Source organism: Solenopsis invicta, chromosome 8 (assembly GCF_016802725.1).
Source record: "Solenopsis invicta isolate M01_SB chromosome 8, UNIL_Sinv_3.0, whole genome shotgun sequence".
NCBI lineage: Eukaryota > Metazoa > Arthropoda > Insecta > Hymenoptera > Formicidae > Solenopsis > Solenopsis invicta.
The window spans coordinates 21,315,963-21,331,392 of NC_052671.1; the positions used below are offsets into that span (position 1 = coordinate 21,315,963).

A 15,430-nucleotide genomic window follows, 5' to 3' on the forward strand; every position below is an offset into this window, starting at 1 on the left:
TGTTCATCTCTAGCATATAGAGAGTTTAATCATATTATCATGCTACCGTTGTTGACTGATGAGGCGTCATTTTGTCCAATATATATTTTATATAGAATATATATTATGTATTATCATTCTTTGTTTTCATATTTCTTTGTTTTTATCTGTGTGAGCGAAAAAAAGCTAGGTTTCAGTACCTTCTCAGTATCATCAAAGAAAGCATCGCAGAGGTTATAAAAGATTTTATTAAATTAAAAAATTATAGAACAATGAGTAGCGCCGATAAATTTCCGAAACGAAGCCGGAAAAGTTTTGACAAATTGTCAGACAAGCAGAAACAACTTCGCCAGCAAGCTCATTATAATTCGATAATTAGAGCTGTCGAATGTGTAGCTACATCTTCAAATGGAACAATCGAAGATGATAAATGTAGTGCTGCAACATCAAGCAGTGTAAATATTGAAAGTGCAAGTGACAATAGTTTTCAAGATGAAGCAGGTATTGCTATCTAGAGAGAAGTTTATGTTAAAAAAATTACTATGTACGGCAGTAGCCACAGACCATGAAGCCGCGGACCGAAAGTTTGTACTATCAATATATATATAAAACAAGAGGTAAGAGCCAAACGCAAGTTATTAATGCAAAATAATCTGACATCATATATTTAAAAATTAGTTTAATTTAAACATTTTAGTCTACATGAGACCATCTTCAGTAAATGTAAAATACACATCCACCGAGGCCACGCTGGTAAATAAATATATGTATTGTGTACATAGTTTCGTAACTTTTTCAAATGAGACAAAGACGGTGTAATGATTTGCGCAATTTAAATATAAAACGTTTCAAGTCTAATAAATTACAAAATGTTAACAATCATCGTTTTTACATATGTCAATAATAAAAACAAATTATATGGCAATACAATTATTTCTCAGCATTGTCGAAAAAGAATTGAATTGTAATTATTGTTGCTACATTGAAAAAAATGACATCAGATTAAAAAATTGTTTGAAAAATTATAATTAACATTATATTTAAATATACATACTGAAATCTTTAATTGAGTATATTCCTCGTTGGATATGTATTTTACATTTATTGAAGATGGTTTCATGTATAGACCGAAACATCTAAATTAAACTAAGTCAGATTATATTATTTTGTTGCACCAATAACTTGCGTTTGGCTCTTAGCCCTTGTTTTACATAAATTGATTTTAATTCTCATGAGCCTATATTGTTCAATCTAATTTTTACTATGTTTCACATGTAAAAAACAATAAAAACTTTTATAATTTTTTCATGGTCCGCGGCTACTGCCGTACATAGTAATTTTTAATATAAAATTTTCTTCGTTTACTGATACTGGTATCGATCGATGTTTCTTTTGATCCAACAGATGATGATAATATTTTCTACAGTAGTGATACTTTGGATAGCAATTTAGATGAATATGAAGACAGTAGTGATGACGAACAATATAGCAATGACGACAATTTTAAAAGTGGTAACAATTCTACTGATGCGTACCCGAATATGGACTTTATTACGAACTTTACTAACGTGTGCGTTGAAACTAATATGACTCACGTTCAGATAAATAGAATATTATCTGTTCTTAGACAACATGAGTGTTTCCAGCAAATACCAAAAGATGCTCGATGTTTGTTAAAGACTCCTAGAAAATGTGAAAATATAAAAATTATTGAGCCTGGCCGATACCTTCATATTGGTATTAAAACAAATATTATAACAAAATTAAAAAATATTGATACAGAAATACCTCATGTATTACTTGTAGATTTTTCTACTGATGGCGCTAACATTTATAACAATGTTCAATGTGATGTATGGCCTATTCAATTTCGAATTATAAATATATCTGATAAACGTCCAATGATAGCAGGTCTTTATCAAGGAACAAAACAGCCTGCTAATTTTAAAGATTTTTTTGCTGAATTTAAAAACGAAATTATTAAATTAATAAATACAGGCTTCATGTATAATGGAAAAAATATTAAATTACAAATCAACGCATTTATCGCTGACACCCCAGCAAAACATCATTGCCTCAATATTAAGGGTCATGGTGGTTAATACAGTTGCCCTAAATGTAAAATTCCTGGGGAACGTCATAAAAACGACTGGACCCACGTTTATATAGGAATAGGCTACGCTCCCAGAACCGACGAAAAATTCATTACTTTTCAAATTAATGATTCTCATATTCGGAATAATGACGATCGGCATCATAATGGCATTTCGGCTTTCCACAATTTACCAATGGGATTAGTAAGTCAAGTCCCCATCGACTACATGCATTTAGTGTGCCTTGGCGTTGTTAAAAAAATTTTAGTGGCTGCATGGATTGATGGAAAATTTAAATCAAGAGCACTGAATATGGAAACACAAAGACATATTTCCGAGCGTTTACTAACAATAGCTGCATATAGTTGTCCAAAAGAGTTCGCACGAATTCCGAGAAGTTTACATGATTGTCATCGAGTAAAGGCTACTGAATTTCGGCAGTTCGTATTGTATACTTCAATCACAGTACTCTTAGATTTATTCGAAAAAGATAACAGAATATTACATTTTTTAAAACTACACTGCGCTATTCGCCTCTTAATTAAGACAAAACTGAACGACGTTGAGATTAACAAAGCACAAAAATCGTTTGTTTCCGACTGCGTAAATATATACGGAAGAAATTTTTTGTCATATAACATTCATTGTTTAATTCTCACAGAAGATGTTCGAAAATTTGGATGTTTAGATCATTTTTCTTGTTTTCCTTTTGAAAACAACATGACATTTTTTCGCAAGATAATAAGAAGTCGCACGAAGGAACTGGAGCAAATTTATAAACGTTACGAAGAAAAAAAAATTACCAATAAGACGTTTCATGTTCAATTAAACTCAAGCAAAATAATTACTGCTTATGGTTCAAAAAAGATTTCCGAAAACAATTGTCGACCTGTTGTAATAGAAAATAATTTATTACTCCAATTTAATCAAATAAGAATTAACAATTTTACTTACAGTTTAGATGATAAGAATAACTGTTGTATATTACACGATGGCAGAATTATTATCATTGTCAATATTTTAAAATACAGCAATAGCACCTATCGTCTTGTTGGGAAAATGTTTTATAAAGTGGAGAATCTTTATGAAATTGATAAAGATTTCAATTCAACACACGTTGATATTTATAAATGTAGCAAACTACGATAAATATATTTTGATATTTTACCGAGCGATATTAAATGTAAAGCATATAAAGTGCTTTATTGGAAAAATTGTGAAAGATATTACAATAATGATATTTCTGTTATTGCAGCGATATATAATGATGAATGGCTGCATTAAATAATATGTAATAAAGTATGTACGCGTATGTTTACGAATAATATATATTCATTCAAAATTATTCAACTTTATTATTCGAAAACGTAAATGACACTTCACTATTACAAGTGTTGCGCGGGTACATGCGTCTGCTAGTGTTTTAATTACTCAATTTACTTTAACATTCCTCTAAATATTTCTCGAAGAACAAATTATCTATATCTATATATATATACTATATCTATATCTATATATATATATATAGATAGATAGATAGATAGATAGATAGATAAATAGATAGATAGATAGATAGATAGATAGATATAGATAATTTGTTCTATATGGTTTTATTTTGTTATTGTCTTTTTGTCATATGTATATGCATAATATTTTTCATATTTATTTTTTATTATTTTGTTATTATGTTACTTCTTTGCGATATTGTTATATTGAATATTGATTGAGCTGCATTGCAGAGTTGTGATTACGCAGTGATGCCATTTCGAGCTCAAAGCACTATCACGTACACAAGCGAGAACTGCTACGTCACATGTTCGTGCGCACTCCGAGTGTACATCATTCGCTTTGAGCGCACACGACTATCACGTGACCCCATTTATGGCGCCTAGGACCATGGTCTTTGCGTCTCAAAAGTTCGGAAGGTGTTGCGATTCAAAGCGTGTGACTTCTTATTGAGAAAAATAGCTAGTGTCCGGAATCAGAAGAATACTTCCAAATCAGCATCTCAAGTTTTCACTCTTGACATTAGAAATTGTTTGAAACGAGGAGACAACAGGATTAACGGGTACGGTATGTAGTCGTTGTTGGGTGAATGATCTTTTGCAACGTAGTACTCACTCAGAGACGAGAGCCTCAAAGATCGAGCATACATAAGTATGTAGACTCATAATTCAATATTGTATAAGGTATCAAGATTAACTTTGCAAACAAGTGTATATACTTTCATATGTAGAACCTAACCTAACCTAACTATACAGAAAGTGTACATGTATTTTATCACAAAAAATTAATAAAAATGCATCCATTACTGTTTATTAAAATAAGCTTATATCCTTATGCTTAACAAAAATTAATTTTCAAAAAATATTACTTTTATTATTAAACGTTTTAACGTATTTGATATATTAAAATATATTATTTAATTCATCCTCACAAAGGTAACAAAGTCTTATCCCATGGATCCTCCAGGTCCTCAAACCATACTAAAAAAAATCCGGTTGCCAAGGCAATTGCATTTTATGGCAAGGCTAGAGTCTGATGAAAATCGGGAACTACAAGACATCTCTAATTTTACTCAAAACTTCAGAAACAATAATAATGAAGAGATCCTTAGTCCAAAAAGAAAAAAATATAAAATACAAGGTATTAGTATACGATTAATATTTCCTTATGAAAAAATACACTCAATTATACGTTGACGGTCCGAAATGACCATCTAATTGAATGTAAACCTTTAAGAAACACCCAAATTTGAGTGTTTACATTCGATTTGTATTTTCTCGTAAGGGTTATTGATCTCTGAATTTTCTTGTGTTAATACTACAGCATTAAATTCATAGAAAATCTTTCCCAGATTGCTATGTCATATTCTAAAATTTTATAATCCTAATTAATATAATAAAATAATCTCTAATTCCTTTTGTAATTCTGTAGCTCGAGTTTAAGTGCACAAGCAGATATAGTTTTCCAGAGATATTATACTATTATAAAAAACGTGATCTAAATTTTAAGAAGCAAGGAATAAAAAATTTGTGTGGAATACACATTGAAAAGACTACTGTAATCTCATTTTACATAGTTGCTCTTCACATTTTTCATTCGTAACTGTCTTCTAAGAAAGAATTTTCACTAATTTAATAAATTTTATTTCTATCTATTAATGATTTTTAATTTATTTATATTTATAAAATAAAATTTCATAATAAATATATACGCATTTTACATGCAAAACATAAAAATCACTTTACGTCAAATATTAATGTTATTTTTCACAAGTTTTTTTTTTATCAGTTATATTTGTTCGAAGCACCATTAACATTGAATTTATTAGTTGAATAAAATCTTCAAAATTCAATTAATGTGTTTACAATTTCTTTACACGAAGGAATAAGAATATGATTGACAAACTTAAGTTTCCAAATTGTTCATAATAATAATTATATATATTTAAAATTATAATTTTTATACTTTAAATAATTACATATTAACATTTTATGTAAAAAGTTTAGATAAATCTATTGGTATTATTTTTTTTTAAATATATTTTTGATAATTTTCAGCAACAAGTTCCTCCAAAAATTACGAAAACGTCTTAAACAAGGATTCAGAAATTGAGGAAGAAGAAAATGTTAATATACCAATATCAACTTTAAAATCAATATTATTTGAAATAAAGTAAATATTATTTATTTATTTAAATATGAAACTTTAAAAGTACATTAATGTTCGATTCTTAACTTATTCATAGCTAATATTTTAATCAGCAAATATATGTGTGTACGTGTATATATATTTATGTACATGTATGTATATGTATGTGGATAAAACTTTTCTAAATTTTTCTAGAGAGTTAAAAAAGGGACAGGAAAAAATATTGGAAGTTATAAATCAATTCGGAAATGCAAAAAGTACTAGCACAGCTGTCATAAAAGAAGTTCAAAAATTGAATCTTCCTCTGCAAACAGTCGAACAATTTCATAGCCTCATGAATGATGAGAAAGCATTGGCTATTTTGATAAGTTCAAATAAAATAACTTCATACCAAGTGTGTGTACATACACATTTATATTATAATCATTCTTTAGTGTACTTGTATATAAAACTCTGAAACTAAAGTAGGTTTTAAACCTTTTCTCAGGAAAAATATTTTGTTCTCCTCGGAGGGTTCAACATATCAAATGCCTTGGATGATTTTTTAAAAGCAAGCGTGACAGACAAATTAATAAAGTCATCTTTCACGTGGAAAGAGGGAGATAAAAAAATTCGATTCCGAGAAACAGCTCTGAGTCTAAAATATTATGGTAATTATGAAAATTATTTTAATTATCTTGGATTGACTTGACTCTTTGATTTAAAAGTTGATCTAATGTTATCACTTGCCGAGCACTGGATAGCAACATACCCGGGTCGCAATATGTACGTTCATTCAAATTGAAAAAAGGTTATTTTTTAAATGAAAGAATATATCTATGTACTACAATAAATACATTATCTCCTCAAAAAATAAATAATTAATAATTATTTAAACTGTCTATTATGTTCTGCTTATATTAAAGTCAGTTTTCCGCAAGGCAACTAGCCATAATTTGTATCCTTTGGCAGAAACAGATGTACATGTGATTTGTTTGAGTCGTATTACAACAAACTTTTTTACACTTATTTTGCAAGCAACAAATTCAAAACTCGGATATTTTGTGAGCAACAAATTAGCAACAAATTCTTACATTATTATTACGTGTAATTTCATTTTTATATGTATATTGTCATGCTAACTTAATCTTCCTTTAGCGTAATATCAATTTAAAAAAAAAAAACAGTAACAAATTTTTTTTGCAACTTTTTAACAACAAATGAGGAACAAATAAAAATATTAGTTTGAATCGGTTCTGCTCGTCTTAATCTTTACGACAGTGACAGTGATGAGGAGTAGTTTCTCCATTTTTTGAGCAGACCTACTACTATGAACTTCTCTCAATGTTTGACAGAAGCAAAAGGTTTTGTGGTTGAATTAAAAAGTGGAACAGAAAGGTCAGTTTGAAAATTTGGAGACGTCATTGTTCTGAATGGTCACTGTCTTAAAGTCTTGCTGTATGTTCATTAACGTGATGATGCAAACAAGTTGAACTAATACGAGTAGACTAGTTCACTCTCTGTGCTTCTGTGCAGTCGAAAATTTAATTATTATTTTGCTGTTGATGATATTTACTCTTTATTTCTAAGCTTAGTTCTAAATTTATTTTATACATATTTTTATTGTAGGTGCTCTTCGGAAAATTGAAAATTTCAAAAATATTTCAGTTAAAGACTACGAATTAGAGATGTCAAAGATTATAAAAAATGCACAGCAGCGACATTATATGTCTGAGCACAGAAAGGAGCACGGAAATGTCAATGCTTTGGAGAAGTCACGCGCTGAAAATCTGCTTGCTGCTAAGTATGCGGCGGCTAGCATGACCTGATTACACGTAAATCATATAATATAATTTTTTGTAATAAAACAATATATATTATCTTATATAATAAAACATTAATACATAGTTACTTGATTTCATTATTTTAACATATTCCAAAAATTTTTTAACTATTGATACTATAGCAAATTAAGGATCAATCAAGCTAAAGATCTATGACATTTATTTTAACTTTTCGTAGACAATTTCCGTTGGAAATATAATTAAAAGTGTACATAAATAAGATACAGTTTAATTACCTATTCATTTTATTTTTTCCGAGAGACTGCTTTTGCATTTTAAATAAATTTTTTTACAAATAAGTGATTATTTAGGTCATTATCAAATTATCAATATTATATACAATTTATATTAATTTAATGAATATAAATTAATAATATCTAAATATAAAATTTTACGGAAATTTATAGAGGACTGTTAATATAGTATATAGTGCATAGACAGACAGAAATGTGAGGTACATTCAATGAATTGTAGTGCAATATAAGCGGGCATAAAATACAAATTACTTTCAATCTACAGTAGTGCGGTAGAAGCGGGCATAAAATACAGATTACTTTCGATCTACTGTAGTGCGATAGAAGCGGGCATGAAATACAGATTACTTTCGATCTACTGTAGTGTGATAGAAGTGGAACTAAAATATTAATTACTTATGATCTACTGTAGGTTAAAGGAAGCATAGATAAAATACTAACTACTTTTGATCTACTGTAAAGCGATAGAAGCGGGAGCGAAAAGTACAACCGATTTTGAACTACTGTAGCGTAGTATATGCTGTCACAAAATGTGCGTTATGCTCAATCTACTATGAGGCAAAACAATTAAGAAAATGTGTTCGGATACAACTTAGATATTGTATGAGCTAACAGGCTTCCTCATCAAGAATAACATTTACCCTTCCAGTGTTGATTACGACTTGCTAGCATTGAGGAACGTAGGGAGAGCGGTTGTAACTGCATTATAGTTTGTGGAATTTAGAATGCTACAATCGATCTACCGTGCTACCTGGGATATTACTCGACAATGTGTATTAGAATTAAGAAATAACTTCTAGCCTTTTTTTTTTGTTGATTTAAAAGTTCTTAGATCGCATTTTCTTTTGTGCATGTGTTACTTCTTAATTAGATATAAGAGCGTTGGGGAAAATCTACACCTACATTTTATAATTAACTTCACAATTTACACTCTTTGTTCGTACTGACAATTATTCAATTCTTTTAAATCTTGTTCTCTAGAAATCCGTTACCATTTTGTATCCAGCTCGTTATACGCCCGACCCTGTCAGTCGCGACTCCTAAATCATATATCTGTTCATTTCTCTTTCAACTCCCCCTGCGTGCGTTAATTACTATTGTAAGACATATTGCTATTTGCGCTAATTCTAAATTGCGTTAATTTTAAGTTGCGTAAATTTTAACCTGCGATTAATTAATAAGTTGCGTTAAGGAACGAAGGAAGACTTTCCGAGCGTTAGAGTGCGATAAGCCGTGCGCAGAACGCCGGTCAGCTGCGCCACGGCACGTCTTACATCGCGCGCACGGCGGAGTGATACAGCGCCCTTATGCCCAAGAGCGGCATACGTATCTTTCTTCTATTCGGATTCATTCATTCTTTGTCCGCAATTTATTAAGTCCGGTCGTCATCATCCGACAACATTTTAATACGCGTGTTAACTTTTCTTTTCAATCGAGTTATTCAATTCTTATACAATAAGTTTCAAATTTAGAAACACGTATCTCTTTCCTTATTTTTGTTATAAACTCCTCGCGATATTCAGCCGGATCAAGCATCGATTTCATTGTTAATTTCAATATCGAGAATAAAATATTAATCTCAGTGAACCACCGAGAAAAATCTGGCCCAATCACCGACGACGCCGACCAGCGGAGGCCGACCTATCCTCCAGGCTACAAGGCTTCTTTCCTTCTGTCTATCCAACGACCATAACAATAATAGCTAGACGTGACAATATACGAAATATATTTTTTGTATACATTCTTTTCTACATTTCATTTTTTCATATATATTTTTTTACAAATATAAATCTTCTTCTTTTATTTTTATCTTAATATCACGCAAAACTAGCTCTTATACTATTGTTACGTCCAGCGACGTAACGATTCTTTTCTTTTGACGACGGATACACTATACGACGGAGGCCGAGCAACGATGACCTACTTAATCTCACTTCCATTTCCGGGAATACAGTGAGACGTAAAATACGCCACTGAGGCGAGTGAGAAATGTCACAAAAATCAAAATATCATAAATTATATGTCGCAAATTAAAGCACCATAAATTATAAAGAAGTGTCAAATAATAACGTCATCGGAAATCGTCATATTAGCTGGACGAATAAACTCGTTGACACAAAAAGTAATAAAATCAGGAAGCCGAAAGGCACGAGTATACATCACTTTCGGCTTCCGGAAACTCGGCGCTCATAGAACATTAAGTCAAAATCTGTCACAATTCTTAGTAATTAGATGACGGGTCACCCACGTTCTCATAACAATAATTACCGGGAAAGAAGTGACGAGATCCGTTGAATGGACGGCGTAATTCGATGCCGGACACGTGTCCCATAGGCAAAGGGTTAAGCCGCGCATAGGCGTTTAGACAACACAAATTGGTGCACACGGCCCTCTTAGAACAAAGGAAGCAATAGTATAAAACAGAATAGTATAAAACAGAGAATTTTCCAGCGGAGCGATCATTACCATCCCAATCCTAATCGTCGCATAGTCCGTGGCATCTTGAATGCTCGAGTCTGTGCGGTCAAACCTCATCAATACTCAGTCATTTGTGGCAACAAGTTCTGCCAGTGTAAAGTGCCGAACGCAAAAACTCGGTAAAATTCCATAATTAATTCTCTCGCGAGTGAGAACATCATCTTACACCTGGAACCGTGCTCGCCGTCCACCATCGTAGACGACTGTCGCGGATCCACTCAGTTACTGTCAGCAGATCTTTTACGGGTCCGACCTAGAAATTTCCGGACCACTACACGAGTTCCACTACAGAGTTGGCTCAAGGATTTTCCGAACAGTGAGTCTCTGAACATTCACTTCCCCTTTTTTTATTATTTTCTTTTCCTTTTTTTTATTACTTAAAATTTAATTATTCTCAAGTGCTCAAGTGAGAAATTCGCGTTCCCGTCCAGAGCCACTCGCTGGGGTTCGATACTTCTTTGACGCCACTTACGGGGGGGGAGGACTTCGAGGACTTCTTTCGAACTACTAAGCGAAACCCTCAGGAACCCGAACAAGCCCCGCAATACTTCCAACCCCCTTCACCCACTCTCTCAATGTCCTCGACACTCACATACAAAATTTCTCCTGATTCGCTTCTTTCCTCGTTACCCACTCCCTCATACTCCCCAATCTCGAGTAGTCCCGCTTCTCCAGCAAGTTCCACCGCTAGCGTGGAAACGCTTCACTCTCGATCCTCACCAGATGTTAGAGTCACATCATATCCTGTAGCTCCATCCCTTCTTCCCGAAGGCACGTTTGCCCTCGGTCCTCACGAATTTGTTTTCGAAGAGCTTCGTTCTGTTCTTCCAAAGCTCCCACCTGAAGCCACAATCCCAGTCTTCCTCCCCTCTACCTATCCAAATTTTCACCTTGTTCCCAAGAACGCGTTTTTAAATCTGTTCTCCCTAAACTCCGCTATTATCAATGAAATACTAGAAAAATAAAGTTTTTCAATAATAAAGTTTTCCATAATAGTATGGTTGACGGTTCCATACTATTATCAAACGTCTAACGTCTACAAATTACTTATGTATAATATTACAGGGAAAGATAAAAAAGTAAACCATAAATACGTTTATACATTTTTTTATTTTAAAGCCTCTTTGTGACATTGTAACCAATAATTGTATAATTTAAATACATTCTGCATAGCACAATTCTTAATATGTTTTGCACATCGTATAGTATTCGCAGTATCCAAATTATTTAAAGATTCAATGTCTTCGTAATCAGCATCCACGGTCTCGATGATAACATTATTTCTTACATTGACATCAAGTATATTCTTCAACCATTCTCGTTTTTCATGCCCTTTAATGTATACGATAGCTTCATCATCGTTTTTATCATATACGAGGTGTGTTCAAAAAGTAACGGGAATTTTTAAATTTCGCGGGTTTGGAGAGTCCGACAGTCAAATTTTTTGTTTTGTTTATGTTGGTATACATGCCCCTGAAGTATGCTGAAATGTTGAGCTGTATTCATTGTTTACTTTGTCTGTGGCAGCCGCTAAGGTTACACGTGTTTTTATGAGCTCGGCGATTTTCGTTTCTGAAAAAAAATGGATCAAAGAATTTGTATCAAATTTTGCGTAAAAAATAACATAAAGTGTAACAAAGTGTGTGAAATGTTAACAAAGGCCTATGGTGAGTCTGCTATGAGTAAAACAAGAGTTTACGAGTGGTATAATCGTTTCCAAGATGGCCGTGAAGACGTTGAAGATGACGAACGCCAAGGACGCCCCAGCACATCAAGAACCGATGAAAACGTCGAAAAAGTGAAAGAAATGGTTATGAACAATCAATAAGGAGTACTACAAGTTCAACGCCGTTTACCTGAAGCGATCCGAAAAAAACGCCCGAATTTATGGAAAAACAATTCATGGCTTTTGCACCACGATAATGCACCTGCTCACACTTCATTGCTTGTTCGTGAATTTTTGGCCAAAAACAATACTGTAATGATGCCCCAGCCTCCATATTCGCCAGACATGGCTCCGTGTGACTTTTTCCAATTTCCAAAAATAAAGAGAACCTTAAAGGGCCGTCGTTTTACAAGCATAGATGACATTAAAAACGCATCGCTGAAAGAGCTAAAGGCTATCCCAAAGATCGAGTTTGAGAAGTGTTTCGGGGATTGGAAGAAGCGCTGGCATAAGTGCATAATATCTAATGGTGACTATTTTGAAGGCGACAACATTAATGTAGACGAATAAATAAATATTTTTTTCAAAAAACGAAAATTCCCGCTATTTTTTGACACACCTCGTACAGCTGTTGAAATCAGGTGCTTCGCTTTCGGATACTGAATATTTCCATCTTCCCATTGTAATCCATGGTGATAAGCAGCCAACCAAGAAACGCAAGATCTTTCGGATTTTGTCAATGCATTCCATGGCACGGAAATCGTAAAAATGTAATGCGTGAGAACGCATTTCCTTGTTTCAATACCGCTACTTCCTTTATAATAAATTTTTTTCCAATGGTGAATCCTTGCAGATCCACAAATGTTGGCACAACCATGACAAGTAATTTTTGGAGACTGTACCATATCACAAAATATCTCGGTATTTTATTAAAGATATTTGCTAACGCTGCATTTTACATGATTTTGCGCACAACGTTAGACAATGGACAGTATTCAATTACACGTGTAGCGAATTAGAACGTTCAATGGAATTGCGAGGCGCGTAAGAGAGAGAGTAGGAAGATAGAGGAGAGAGACAGGTTTGGAAGAAAGTGGGAAATATGCCCAGCGGAAAGGGAAAAGTGCGACGAGCGAGGCGAGCGATGGAATGTGAGAAGAAGATAGAAGAATAAAAGTAATGGCAGGACTGGAGCGTGGCGAGGGAAAGGAGTCGGGGACAGGAGAATCAGATCAGAGGTGTTCGGACTGGCCTGGGTGAAAGATCTAAACCGGAAGGAGACCGGCTGGGTCGTGAATTTATAAGGCGTAGTTGAGGGTACGCTGACACGAGCTCCAGGGCCTAAGAGGATAAAGACTACTCCGAAGGAGAGGCGCCGAGGAAGCCTGATGCAAGGCGCGGAACACCGAACACGGGAGAACGCGTGAGGTCCTGCGGCTCCGAATGAAACCGAAGCACGGCATCGCAGCACTGGGTGTGACTGTCATCAAGGGTGCAGAAACGCCTTCGCTTCAACAGCGCTCCGACATCGAATATAACGCCAGGTCGTACTCTCTCTCTCTCTTAATGATCCGCGCGCACACGATACATTTCGGTAATCGTTGGTCCCGCCTGTGGGACTGCGCCCAATTAATTTTGTTAAGCCTATTGTCTTGAGGCATATCGGAAATATAAATAATTATTCAATTCATGTGGATCACTTGTGCATTCATTCTTGGTCTCCTAAACCCGATTTACGTTACACACGATCATGTAAGATAAGGCAATAGGCGGTAGTGCTCGCTGGCACATATTCTTTGCAATCAAATTCAATGTGCACGTCCACAGTAACACTTTTGATGAACTCGTTTTGCCGCGAGCAATCAATCACTGTAAAAGGTCCTGTTTGCAGAAATGTGTCCACGTTAAGCAGCGTATCGTAGCAATCACGTCCATAATAAGATTTACAACAACGTTGGTACATGTCAAACAGAATGGAGTATCTAGATTTACGAAAGTCTAGATTCAAGTCATCGTACGGATAAAATTCAGAGTTGAGATAAAGTTTCACATTGATCAAATTACAATCGTCAAAAATAGTAGCATCTTGAGACATGATATTCTTGCGACCGGTCTGTAGTGCAAAGATAACGAATCGAGGCTTTTCTAATTGTGTTGCAGTTTTAACAGCCCACGAATGTTTGGTTGTGCTCTGTAACAAGGGGTACTCATACAGATCCCAGGAACGAAAACTCATACTTAGATATCGCCCGCTTTCCAAAGCTCGTAGTATGGACAATTTATTGACTTCATTTAACGTAACATGTGGCATTCGCCACTGTACTTTGAACAATTCAATTTCGGGTTCCGTCGTTCTATTCGTTCCCACAATAGAATTGTTATCATTGCGCGCTCGTATCAAAATTAATTCATGGCGCGCGTTAACAACCATGCGTTTGTAATCCTCGCAAAAGCCCAGCAGTAAATTTAGCGGCACGCAAAAATTGAAATAATTTTCCCACAGAGTGGACGACATGTCCCATCCGGCATTCTGCATTATCATTCCTTTGTCAAACGTAAGAGATACATAGTTCTTTAGAGTACTAGTGATTCCAACGTTTCTGTTGCGATCAATTTCCACACCGTTGATTTCATATCGAATTTCATCAAACATGAACGCTACACAATTATTTTCAAGTTTTATTTCTGATGCATCATCGTGATCATCATCATTGTTTTTTTCTTCACTAATCTTCCTTCGACATAGAGAAAACTTTCGCACGGCAATGTGTATAAATCCTGTTGTTGTATAGGTATCCTTATTTCATCACTATGTCCAAACGTAGTGTTAGCGTATGGATTATACGAGTGAGTTTCAATCTTGACAATGCTATCGTCAAAGATCGCGTCATCTCCAATGTTTAGAATATCAGACATCTCAGAAATTTTGTACAGTGAATCCCAGTGATCTCAAATATGCAACGTTTGATGGAGTAAGTTTCTTTTTACCAAGCAATTGGATATTCTTGATTGGTCTTTTTGATTGTTGTGATCTTCTTGTTACAAATTGTGTCTCGCTCTTGCTCATTCAGCACGAGCATCTCACATTATCGTCTTCGTACGTGCAATCTAACAGTAATCTCCTCTCCGAGGAAATCAATTAATCGACCGTTTTGATCCACAATGCGAATAGTCAAGTCAGTAATGCTCCGTACGACGATCGGAAGGTAAATGATCTGTGCAGGCGTTTCCGAGATTTTATACCCGGGAGGAACATTCGGTGAAAATTCATATATCGTATGCACGCACTTGTCGTTGCTATAAGCGCCAGCGGTCAGGTTACATTCTATGCGAATAATGTTTACTTTGATTATATTTATAGGTAAGTCTGATTCGTTGTCGAGGTTCAAGCATACGATTTGAGGAAAATCCCAAAAGCGATCCAATGTTGTCGGATTTGCTAAAATTTATTCGATAAGAGCACTTGATCTTGCTCTTCATAGT

The 15,430-nt window shown here is 34.3% G+C and overlaps 1 protein-coding gene and 1 long non-coding RNA gene across 2 annotated transcripts; one reads left to right on the forward strand and one right to left on the reverse strand.

Moving 5' to 3' along the window:
• The first annotated feature begins 5,616 nt into the window (after window positions 1-5,616).
• On the forward strand, window positions 5,617-7,612 carry LOC120358478. Its single transcript, XR_005575420.1, has 4 exons — window positions 5,617-5,750; window positions 5,922-6,122; window positions 6,214-6,376; window positions 7,335-7,612. It is a non-coding gene; the product is annotated as an uncharacterized LOC120358478 (long non-coding RNA).
• A 6,073-nt stretch (window positions 7,613-13,685) lies between these two features.
• Window positions 13,686-14,600, reverse strand: LOC113003259. The gene has a single exon (XM_026132016.1). It carries the CDS (start codon window positions 14,598-14,600, stop codon window positions 13,686-13,688), a length of 915 nt encoding a protein of 304 aa, XP_025987801.1.
• Between the last annotated feature and the right edge of the window lie 830 nt (window positions 14,601-15,430).